General features: G+C 43.9%; 1 protein-coding gene across 12 annotated transcripts in view; it reads right to left on the bottom strand.

Annotated features, from left to right (window-relative positions):
* Positions 1-12,080, bottom strand: part of LOC124014072 (E3 ubiquitin-protein ligase RNF14-like) — a 38,507-nt gene that overhangs the window by 17,855 nt on the left and 8,572 nt on the right. For 10 of the 12 annotated variants that reach the window (XR_006834965.1, XR_006834970.1, XR_006834966.1 and 7 more), the window contains exons 2-6: positions 7,006-7,163; positions 6,791-6,921; positions 6,173-6,697; positions 5,847-6,075; positions 5,530-5,702 (exon numbers count right to left, since the gene is read on the bottom strand). Coding sequence is in view for 5 of the 12 variants with exons in the window: in XM_046328801.1 (XP_046184757.1) it covers positions 5,530-5,702; positions 5,847-6,075; positions 6,173-6,697; positions 6,791-6,921; positions 7,006-7,156 (1,209 nt within the window). In the remaining 7 variants the exon portion in view is untranslated. Of the gene's footprint in view, positions 1-3,738; positions 3,799-5,529; positions 5,703-5,846; positions 6,076-6,172; positions 6,698-6,790; positions 6,922-7,005; positions 7,186-12,080 lie in introns of those variants that run through there. The other 2 variants (XM_046328793.1, XM_046328778.1) reach the window with 2 other exon arrangements.

The raw sequence follows: 12,080 nt of genomic DNA, 5'->3' as shown, positions 1-12,080 counted from the left end.
ATTTTTTTTCCTCTCTCGACAAGCTGACCAGGCGGTTTATCTGGCACGGCAAAACCCCTAGGGTTGGCCTGGATAAACTGACCCTTGATTACAGTCAAGGGGGCTTAAACCTCCCCAATTTTAGAATGTACTACTGGGTTGCACAGTCTAGGTTTCTGGCTCAGAGGTTTGACAATGGTCCCTCTCCCTCATGGTTTAACATTGAAAAGCTTGAGGTAAATGATGACACTGGGGCAGATTTGTTTTACAAATGGGACAGAAAATCTATAAAAACCATCACCCTTTAGTCATACATTCTGTCCTGGCATGGTGCAAACTGCATGAGCTGTTCGGACGAGGGGGATTCCTTTCCCCTAAAACCCCTTTATGGAACAATAGATTGATCCCTATGTTTTTCCAGAATAGTAACTTTAGACCATGGTCTGATAAGGGGATCACTCTTCTGGAACATTGTTACGAGGAGGGAGTTCTTATGTCTTTTGATCCGATGAAACAGAAATACCACTTGCCTAACAGGGATTTCTTTAGCTACCTACAACTACGAAACTTTATTAGGGTGACTCTCAAGGGACAATGGAACCTACCTAAGATGTCACCTATTGAATAACTCTGCCACGCAGACCAACCACTGTTCAAGACCATTTCCCGTGTTTACAATGCTCTTATGTCAGGACTAACACTGCCTGGGCTAGATAAACCCAGACTTAGATGGGAGAGAGATCTGGGTATTGATCTTGATGAGGATCTATGGAGTGACCTATGCAGGGATGGGGTTACATCCACATTGAACTCCAGATACAGACTGATCCAGTTTAATTTCCTCCATCAGCTCTATATCACCCCATCTAGACTGCACAGGTTCAACCCAGATATCTCCTCCCTATGTTTTAGATGTGGCTCAGATGAAGGAACATTCCTCCATTCCACTTGGCAGTGTTCAAAACTACACGGTTTCTGGCAGGGGGTAGGCGATACCATATCCTCAATTCACGGGGTTGCATTTCCTTTAGACCCGGAGGTCTGGCTACTGGGTTACTTTACTAACACCAATCTTAGGCAAAGCCATACTATAAAGCTAACAGAAATATTGCTAGCGATTGCCAAGAAATGTATTGCCTTGAAATGGAAATTGGATTCCTCCCTGCCAGTTGCAATGTGGCTTTCGGAAGTTAATAGTTGTATCCCTTTGGAGAAAATCACTTACTGCTTGAGGAATAAGTTAAAGACATTTTACAGAATTTGGCAACCTTTTATTGACTATATGGAGAATCTCCCCCCACATCTCATTGATTGAATCTATATATAATCCTCACATAATGTTTCACACGTAATGTATATTATGTAGCCTACGGCAGGTGATCCAATGTCTCAATTCTTTTTTTTTTAATTATTTTTTAAATTGTTATTATTTTATGTTTGTTTATATAACTATAATTATAATTTATTTTTGTTACATTCGTCTGTTACTGTCACTTTGTCCTATCGTTGTCTAATATCTTTTCACTTTTGTTTTGAATGTTCTTAATTGGAAAATGCAAAAATAAAATATATTTTTTAAAGTTTTTAAAAAGATGGGGACTTCAAACAGGCCTATGCCACGTCAAGGGAACTGTAGCCTACTACTGTTCAGAAGGGTTAAATGGAAACTAAAATCTAGACACTGACTGTTATGAGGATTCTGTGTTATGCTCTATAGCCCGTTACCATATATGTGATTGAATATTATCTGCTGTTGGCTAGTGTGGATGTATGTATGTGTTATGCAACATAGCGGACTTGTTAACGGTTTCAGGGCCATGGGCCTTTCTCATGATGGAGAAATACAGAATAACATGAAGACAGGACCTGTGCAATGAGTTGGGGGGGCACATTCAGTTGGGGGGGCACATTCAGAACGTAGTGTTGAGAGAACAAACTGTCAAACTAACAAACTGTTAGATAACAGGAGCCAGGTTCCTTATAACTGTATATTCTACACAGCTACAACACTGACCGCTGAAGCGCTTAGGGGGCTGGGACCAGCTCTGCGCCAACAATCAACGATAGGCTGGGTGAGTCTAAACCACGCCCAGTCTCTACTCTGACAGGCAGCTCAGAAGCAGGAACTATTTCTGTCAAGAGTATATTTATAATATCTTTGTAAAGAACAAGTCAGTTCTCTGTTTGCCCTGCGAGGTGGGACAGAGAGCCCGTATATACAAAAATTGCATTTACCACTTATTGCTTAGCTAATAAAAATACATAGCATACAATCAGTGACTCATTGTCATATTTATCCTGATAGCAGATTCAAATTGATGCGACCCTAACACTGTGTCTATAACTGCTCACATAGCCTTAATATTAACTCCTGCAGAATTAAGTATTTATTGCGGTAAAATGATACACCAGATGTAGGTTACATTTTGACTTGGGAACAGGAGTGGAGAAATATGATTTATTTACTTCAGCATCTTGAGAGAATGAGCTGTTAGCTTGGCCTATAGTCTGTAGGAGGTGCCATCTTTATCAGTATTATAAAAACAGATAGCATTTCAACTACAAAATATGCATCCAAGCAGAACTAAAATCTTACCAGAAACATGTTGGGCTGTTTGTTTTGGCATGTCGGTTAGGACATCTACTTTGTGCACGACACAAGTCATTTTTACAACAATTGTTCACAGACAGATTATTTCACTGTATCACAATTCCAGTGGGACAGAAGTTTACATACACTAAGTTGACTGTGCCTTTAAACAGCTTGGAAAATTCCAGAAAATTATGTATTAGAAGCTTCAGATAGGCTAACTTGACATCATTGGAGTCAATTGGAGGTGTACCTGTGGATGCATTTCAAGGCCTACCTTCAAACTCAATGCCTCTTTGCTTGACATCATGGGAAAATCAAAAGAAATCAGCAAAGACCTCAGAAAAAAAATTGTAGACCTCCACAAGTCTGGTTCATCCTTGGGAGCAATTTACTGAAGGTACCTCGTTCATCTGTACATCTGTACAAACAATAGTACACAAGTATAAACACCATGGGAGCATGCAGCCGTCATACCGCTCAGGAAGGAGACGTGTTCTGTCTCCAAGAGATGAACGTACTTCGGTACGAAAAGTGCAAATCAATCCCAGAACAACAGCAAAGGACCTTGTGAAGATGCTGGAGGAAACAGGTACAAAAGTATCTATATCCAAAGTAAAAACGAGTCCTATATAGACATTACCTAAAAAAGACCGCTCAGCAAGGAAGAAGCCTCTGCTCCAAAACCGCCATAAAAAAAGCCAGACTACGGTTTGCAACTGCACATGGGGACAATGACCATCGTTATAATGACCATCGTTATGTTTGGAGGAAAAATGGGGAGGCTTGCAAGCCGAAGAACACCATCCCAAACGAAGCACGGGGGTGGCAGCATCATGTTGTGGGGGTGCATTGCTGCAGGAGGGACTGGTGCACTTCACAAAATAGATGGTCTCTTGAGGGAGGAAAATTGTGTGGATATATTGAAGCAACATCTCAAGACATCAGTCAGAAAGTTAAAGCTTGGGCGCAAATGGGTCTTCCAAATGGACAATGGCCCCAAGCATACTTCCAAAGTTGTGGCAAAATGGCTTAAGGACAACAAAGTCAAGGTATTGGAGTGGCCATCACAAAGCCCTGACCTAAATCCTATAGAAAATTTGAGGGCAGAATTGAAAAAGTTTGTGCGAGCAAGGAGGCCAACAAACCTGACTCAGTTACACCAGCTCTGTCAGGAGGAATGGGCCAAAATTCACTCAACTTATTGTGGGAAGCTTGTGGAAGGCTACCTGAAAAACATTTGACCCAAGTTAAACAATTTAAAGGCAATGCTACCAAATACTAATTGAGTGTATGTAAACTCCTGACCCACTGGGAATGTGATGAAAGAAATAAAAGCTGAAATAAATCATTCTCTACTATTATTCTGACATTTCACATTCTTAAAATGAAGTGGCGATCTTAACTGACCTAAGACGGTGCATTTTTACTAGGATTAAATGTCAGGATTTGTCTAAAACTGAGTTTAAATTTATTTGGCTATGGTGTATGTAAACGTCAGACTTCAATTGTGTGCGTGTGTGCGCGTATGTATGTATGTATGCATGTATGCATGTACACATACCTCATTTTCTCCCAAGTCCCTAAAAGTACATTTCTAAGCTGCATGTATATAATTATAAATTTACAGCCTAATAAAAATGTCAGAAATTCTAAGATGAAACATATCTAAAGTCAACATCAAATCCTGCAAGCCCGATGTAAAGATATCTTCCTCCAGTCTCGGACTGTAGCCTTGGGATCTCAGATTTTCACTTTACCACATACAGGCATAGTCTGCATTTACTCCATTGGACACATCCTGATGTGTATATTTATAATAAATGAATAACCATCACCATTATTCACTCAGTTTGTTTTTATTTTTGTTTGTTTCTATTACAAAGTATGTCATTACCTTTAAGAGCTCTGTTGGGCAGCTGAGCCTAAACCGCGCTGCTGGAAACGCCTAAACCGCGCCCCTGGAAACGCCTAAACCGCGCCCCTGGAAACGCCTAAACCGCGCCCCTGGAAACGCCTAAACCGCGCCCCTGGAAACGCCTAAACCGCGCCCCTGGAAACGCCTAAAACGCGCTCCTGGAAACTCCTAAACCGCGCTCCTGGAAACTCCTAAACCGCGCTCCTGGAAACTCCTAAACCGCGCTCCTGGAAACTCCTAAACCGCGCTCCTGGAAACTCCTAAACCGCGCTCCTGGAAACTCCTAAACCGCGCTCCTGGAAACTCCTAAACCGCGCTCCTGGAAACTCCTAAACCGCGCTCCTGGAAACTCCTAAACCACGCTCCTGGAAACTCCTAAACCACGCTCCTGGAAACTCCTAAACCACGCTCCTGGAAACTCCTAAACCACGCTCCTGGAAACTCCTAAACCACGCTCCTGGAAACTCCTAAACCACGCTCCTGGAAACTCCTAAACCACGCTCCTGGAAACTCCTAAACCACGCTCCTGGAAACTCCTAAACCACGCTCCTGGAAACTCCTAAACCACGCTCCTGGAAACTCTGGTTGTAAAACAATGCCAAACATGCAATTGAAGGAGAAGATAAATAAAACATGGAAGCAATGGAAAACTAGGACCCAGTCTTTCTTATGATGGAACTTTAACCCTTGGGATTGGGTCAAAGAGAGGGTGTTTAATATCTGTCCTGTTTCACACATGTACAAGTGTGTAACCTGTACACTGTGTGGTGTGAAATGGAAATGTGTTTTTTGAAAATCAAACTCCCCTGGAGACACTCCGATTGGGGTCATGGGGTCAGCCATTAATGATGGCGACCCGGGAGAAATTGGGGTTAAGTGCCTTGCTCAATAGCAAATCAAAAAATGTGTTTTACTGGGGATTCATTTAACATTTTGGTTAGTGGCCGAACGCTCTAACCGCTAGGCTACTTGCAACCTCATGTAGGAGCAGCAAAACATTTCCAAACTAAATAACAGTCTTCTTGTGCAGAGCGCAACATACCTGTATGTTAGTGCCACAGCGCGGGCAGCCTTTACAGTTCTCATAGAGCCAGTCCCTGCTGAAGGACTCCTCCACGGCACGCTGGATAACCCGCTTCCCAAAACGCTGCTCCATGAACTTCTTCCCCTCGGCACTGGCAGAGATATACTCATCCCTTAGGCCTCGCAGCTCATCTACATGGCAGGAGAGAGAGGCCCCTCTTAATACCAAAACCATTATTCTAACCTCCATTTAGATTGTGCACAGCATATAACTTATTAACATGTCAGGTAATATAATATAGACTATGTAATACAATGTACAATTATTTCCTTTACCTGCTGTGACCTTGCAGTGAGACAGGCCGTGGTATCCACGTTTGCAGAGGGTGCAGAAGGCGTACTGACAGGCAGGGCAGATGCCCATGGTGGTGTCTTGCTCCACCATCACAGCCTGACAGCATGACTGGCGAGGGCAGTACACCACATCAGCCATCAGGTCCAGGCTGGACTGAAGCAGGAGACGGTCATAACGAGTAAACAACTCCTCCCCGACAAGGAGCTTGACCTGTACAAGGGGCAGTGTATTAGTCAGTACTCATAAGAGGACCATAAGAGCTCATTATTGTCATAAGAGCTCATTTAAGAGTGGAGTCAAAAGTTACCTGTGAGGGCATAGCCAAGGAGGTGCACTTGGGCTCGGGGCAGTTAAGACACTGAACGTTGCCGTCGCGGATCTGAATCCCGAAGTACTCTGTCATGCAGGCCTTGCAGTACACGTGCTGGCATTCCTTGAAGCACAGGCAGCTTGAGCCCAGCTTCTCCATGAAGCAGATGCTACAGCAGAACGCCTTGCCGTCAAACACCTTCTGCCTTTGAGCTTCGTCAAAGTCCAGTAGCTGAGGTAGGATATCAGTACGGGGATCCACCACCAGCACAGCACGGGGGTCCAGCTCCAGCAGAGACTCCAGTTTGCCTTCCTCCCCGATTATAGTCCCCGCCCGCTTCACAGCAGCCTTGCTTCCCTTCGAGTCAACCAGAGCCTTGCCTGCCTTAACAACCTCTAGTGGAGACTTGACATCCAGGAAGGCAAACGCCTCCTCCTTGAGGAACTGGATCCATGTGTAGAGGACAACACAGCCCTGGTTCTCCCCCCACAGCTCATCCAGACGCTTGCAGAGAGGAGTCATCTGAGGGGTAGAAAAAAAGGGTTTGTCAGGAAGACAAGGGGAATGTTGTTGAAAGATGTTATTTGATTTCTTACAATGGTGCGTCTGCCTCACCTGGTCCCTTGACAGCCATTTGGAACTTAGTGTATAGACCGGCGATGAGGAGGAAGGGTAGTCGGCAGGAAGTTCAAAGTTAAGCACCAGGGGAGGTAGGAAAGATACGTCATATTCTGTGTGCTTGTCTCCTGACAGAAAGAAACACATTCAATTTCAGGTTAATGTTGACTAATAAGTAGTATTAATGTAGAGGAAAGGAAACACAGCCTTACCTTTGACTATCAACTTGAAACTAGGAGGAAGTTCAAGGCATAGTTGTATTTCGCCACCTTGTGCCGATTCAGCTCCGTGAAACTCCTCTTCGTCGTAAATACTCGCTAGAGCAAGCAGCTCATCCTTCTGCGCTGCCTGGTCCTCCGACATTCACATTCTGTGAGGCAACAACAGTAAAACTAAACCATAGAAAGAAGAATGAATAGAACGTCGCCATTCATGTCAATGATGGTATGATGGGTGGACTGGTGGCCATTGCGAGTGTACCTATAGGAGCAAAGCAGGAAGTTTACCTATCAATCTGTGCTGTGATGTCTTCAGTCAACCACAGATGATCCGTTATATATACACCTGACACTGTAGTGGCCACTCTAGCAATGAAAAGAAAAGTCTTCAAAAATGGAAGGCAGTCAGGAGGCAAGATTAGGTGGGACCATTTTAGCCAATGAGAGGGCAGATCCGCCAGCAACTCTAATATTCACGTTGACTAAGAGACTGACTCAAAGACAACTGAATTGATAAATCTTTTGAGCTCTATGGACTTTATCCAACATGTTACTGGGCCCACCCAGAACCGCGACAGTACTCTGGACCTGGTTATTACCAAGGGGCTTTCTATTGATATATCCTCTATTGTTGATGTTGCTTTATCTGATCACCACTGTCTTTTCTACTACCTTGTTGCCCATAGCACAGGGTAATACTGAACGCATTATTAAGAAACACTATCTTATCTCTGAAGTTGCTACAGAATCACCTATTATGCCTGCCTCTCGTGATGATTTAGTTGATAACTTTAATAGTAAATTAAGGGCAACCATTGATGCCATAACTCCAGTACGGTTGAAAAAGGCCACTTCCAATCGGAGAGCGCCTTGGATGAGGAAACTAATAAATTAAGATAAATTACACAAAGACAGAGCAGAAGTGGAGAAAGTCATAGTTGCAAGTCCAGTATGATATTCTGATAGCGCAACTAGGCAAATATAACAAGGCAATTAGAAATGTCAGACGTGCACATTTTTCTAACTTCATCACTATTATTCAGACTAATTAGAGAGTGCTCTTCTCGGCCATTGATGGCATGATAAATTAGGGCTGGGTGATATATTGAATAAATTCAAATGTATGTCTTTGCGCAAAATTCCAAAATGCCTGTTTTGCAAGAATCAAGGTTTTGTTATTTTTCATTTTTATATCTGCTTGTTCTCATGTTGTCTAAACTCCTTTGCTCTTCTGGGCACCTTGCCATTTACACCAGAGATCTGTATATAATGACGAGATGCATATCTCCACCCTAACAATGGGAGTCGTTGTCCCAAATGCGGGAAGGCAGGGAATATAAGCTTAGGTCCAAAAAAATAAGCCCATAGAAATGCATTGGCCTTATTTTAGCAAGAGTGAAACCTCTCACTGCGCCTCTTCCTTTTTGGTTTACACGCACCAAGCCCCTGACCCTGCCTCTCACGCCAACAAAGTTGAGAGATCACATCTTCCTCTCTGACAAGCGGTTTCAACTAGGGCTGGGCAATACGGGCTAAAAATTGAATCATTTTTTTTTCAAACTTATGGGCGATTCACTAATATATATATATCATTTACAATTGCGACCTGGCCAAGATAAAGCAAAGCAGTTCGACAGATACAACAACACAGAGTTACACATGGAGTAAAACAAACATACAGTCAATAATACAGTATAAACAAGTCTATATACAATGTGAGCAAATGAGGTGAGAAGGAAGGCAAAAAAGGCCACGGTGGCAAAGTAAATACAATATAGCAAGTAAAACACTGGAATGGTAGTTTTGCAATGGAAGAATATGCAAAGTAGAAATAAAACTAGAGAGACTAGAGAGATATACCTGCTGGAGCGTGTGCTACAGGTGGGAGATGCTATGGTGACCAGCGAGCTGAGATAAGGGGGGACATTAGCAGGGTCTTGTAGATGACATGGAGCCAGTGGGTTTGGCGGCGAGTAGGAAGCGAGGGCCAGCCAACGAGAGCGTACAGGTCTCAATGGTGGGTTGTATATGGGGCTTTGGTGACAAAACGGATTGCACTGTGATAGACTGCATCCAATTTGTTGAGTAGGGTATTGTAGGCTATTTTGTAAATGACATCGCCAAAGTCGAGGATTGGTAGGATGGTCAGTTTTACAAGGGTATGTTTGGCAGCATGAGTGAAGGATGCTTTGATGAAAAATAGGAAGCCAATTCTAGATTTAACTTTGGATTGGAGATGTTTGATATGGGTCTGGAAGGAGAGTTTACAGTCTAACCAGACACCTAAGTATTTGTAGTTGTCCACGTATTCTAAGTCAGAGCCGTCCAGAGTAGTGATGTTTGACAGGCGGGTAGGTGCAGGTAGCGATCAGTTGAAGAGCATGCATTTAGTTTTACTTGTATTTAAGAGCAATTGGAGGCCACGGAAGGAGAGTTGTATGGCATTGAAGCTTGCCTGGAGGGTTGTTAACACAGTGTCCAAAGAAGGGCCGGAAGTATACAGAATGGTGTCGTCTGCGTAGAGGTGGATCAGAGACTCACCAGCAACAAGAGCGACCTCATTGATGTATACAAAGAAGAGAGTCGGTCCAAGAATTGAACCCTGTGGCACCCCCATAGAGACTGCCAGAGGTCCGGACAGCAGACCCTCCGATTTGACACACTGAACTCTATCAGAGAAGTAGTTGGTGAACCAGGCGAGGCAATCATTTGAGAAACCAAGGCTGTCGAGTCTGCCGATGAGGATGTGGTGAATGACAGAGTCGAAAGCCTTGGCCAGATCAATGAATACGGCTGCACAGTAATGTTTCTTATCGATGGCGGTTAAGATATCGTTTAGGACCTTGAGCGTGGCTGAGGTGCACCCATGACCAGCTCTGAAACCAGATTGCATAGCAGAGAAGGTATGGTGAGATTCAAAATGGTCGGTAATCTGTTTGTTGACTTGGCTTTCGAAGACCTTAGAAAGGCATGGTAGGATAGATATAGGTCTGTAGCAGTTTGTGTCAAGAGTGCCCCCCCCCCCTTTGAAGAGGGGGATGACCGCAGCTGCATTCCAATCTTTGGGAATCTCAGACGACACGAAAGAGAGGTTGAACATGTTAGTAATAGGAGTGGCAACAATTTCGGCAGATAATTTTAGAAAGAAAGGGTCCAGATTGTCTAGCCCGGCTGATTTGTAGGGGTCCAGATTTTTCAGCTCTTTCAGAACATCAGCTGAATGGATTTGGGAGAAGGAGAAATGGGGAAGGCTTGGGCGAGTTGCTGTTGGGGGTGCAGTGCTGTTGACCGGGGTAGGAGTAGCCAGGTGGAAAGCATGGCCAGCCGTAGAAAAATGCTTATTGAAATTCTCAATTGTGGTGGATTTATCAGTGGTGACAGTGTTTCCTATCTTCAGTGCAGTGGGCAGCTGGGAGGAGGTTTTCTTATTCTCCACGGACTTTACAGTGTCCCAGAATTTTTTTGAGTTAGTGTTGCAGGAAGCAAATTTCTGCTTGAAAAAGCTAGCCTTGGCTTTTCTAACTGCCTGTGTATAATGGTTTCTACCAAGGGCTATATCTGTTCCTGGTTCTAAATTTCTTGAATGGGGCATGTTTATTTAAGATGGTTAGGAAGGCATTTAAAAAAAATATCCAGGCATCCTCTACTGACGGGATGAGATCAATATCCTTCCAGGATACCCCGGCCAGGTCGATTAGAAAGGCCTGCTCGCTGAAGTATTTCAGGGAGCGTTTTACAGTGATGAGTGGAGGTCGTTTGACCGCTGACCCATTACGGTTGCAGGCAATGAGGCAGTGATCGCTGAGATCTTGGTTGAAGACAGCAGAGGTGTATTTAGAGGGGAAGTTGGTTAGGATGATATCTATGAGGGTGCCGTGTTTAAGGCTTTGGGGAGGTACTTGGTAGGTTCATTGATAATTTGTGTGAGATTGAGGGCATCAAGCTTAGATTGTAGGATGGCTGGGGTGTTAAGCATGTTCCAGTTTAGGTCGCCTAGCAGCACGAGCTCTGAAGATAGATGGGAGGCAATCAGTTCACATATGGTGTCCAGAGCACAGCTGGGGGCAGAGGGTGGTCTATAGCAGGCGGCAACGGTGAGAGACTTGTTTTTAAGAGAGGTGGATTTTTAAAAGCAGAAGTTCAAATTGTTTGGGTACAGAACTGGATAGTAGGACAGAACTCTGCAGGCTATCTTTGCAGTAGATTGCAACACCGCCCCCTTTGGCAGTTCTATCTTGTCTGAAAATGTTGTAGTTTGGAATTAAAATTTCTGAATTTTTGGTGGTCTTCCTAAGCCACAGCTAGAACATCCGGGTTGGCAGAGTGTGCTAAAGCAGTGAATAGAACAAACTTAGGGAGGAGGCTTCTAATGTTAACATGCATGAAACCAAGGCTATTACGGTTACAGAAGTCGTCAAAAGAGAGCGCCTGGGGAATAGGAGTGGAGCTAGGCACTGCAGGATCTGGATTCATCTCTACATCGCCAGAGGAACATAGGAGGAGTAGAATAAGGGTGCGGCTAAAAGCAATAAGAATTGGACGTCTAGAACGTCTGGAACAGAGAGTAAAAGGAGGTTTCTGGGGGCGATAAAATAGCATCAAGGTATAATGTACAGACAAAGGTATGGTAGGATGTGAATACAGTGGAGGTAAACCTAGGTATTGAGTGATGAAGAGAGAGATATTGTCTCTAGAAACATAATTGAAACCAGGAGATGTCATTGCATGTGTGGGTGGTGGAACTAATAGGTTGGATAAGGTATAGTGAGCAGGACTAGAGGCTCTACAGTGAAATAAGACAATAAACACTAACCAGAACAGCAATGGACAAGATATATTGACATTAAGGAGAGGCATGCTTAGTCGAGTGATCAAAAGGGTCCAGTGAGTGGAGAGGTTGGTTGGGGGTCACGGCAATTTAGACAGCTAGCCAGGCCATCGGTAGCAAGCTAGCATAGGATGGAGGTCTGTTATTAGCCACCTCTTGCCTTCAGTCAGTAGATTAGTGGGGTTCCGTGTGGTAGAGGGGATTAATCCAAATCACACAACAACAACAAAAATAAAAACAA

Source organism: Oncorhynchus gorbuscha, linkage group LG02, assembly GCF_021184085.1.
Source record: "Oncorhynchus gorbuscha isolate QuinsamMale2020 ecotype Even-year linkage group LG02, OgorEven_v1.0, whole genome shotgun sequence".
NCBI classification, from domain to species: domain Eukaryota; kingdom Metazoa; phylum Chordata; class Actinopteri; order Salmoniformes; family Salmonidae; genus Oncorhynchus; species Oncorhynchus gorbuscha.
The sequence above is the reverse complement of the archived record's forward strand: the minus strand, read 5'-3'. Positions and strand labels throughout refer to the sequence as shown.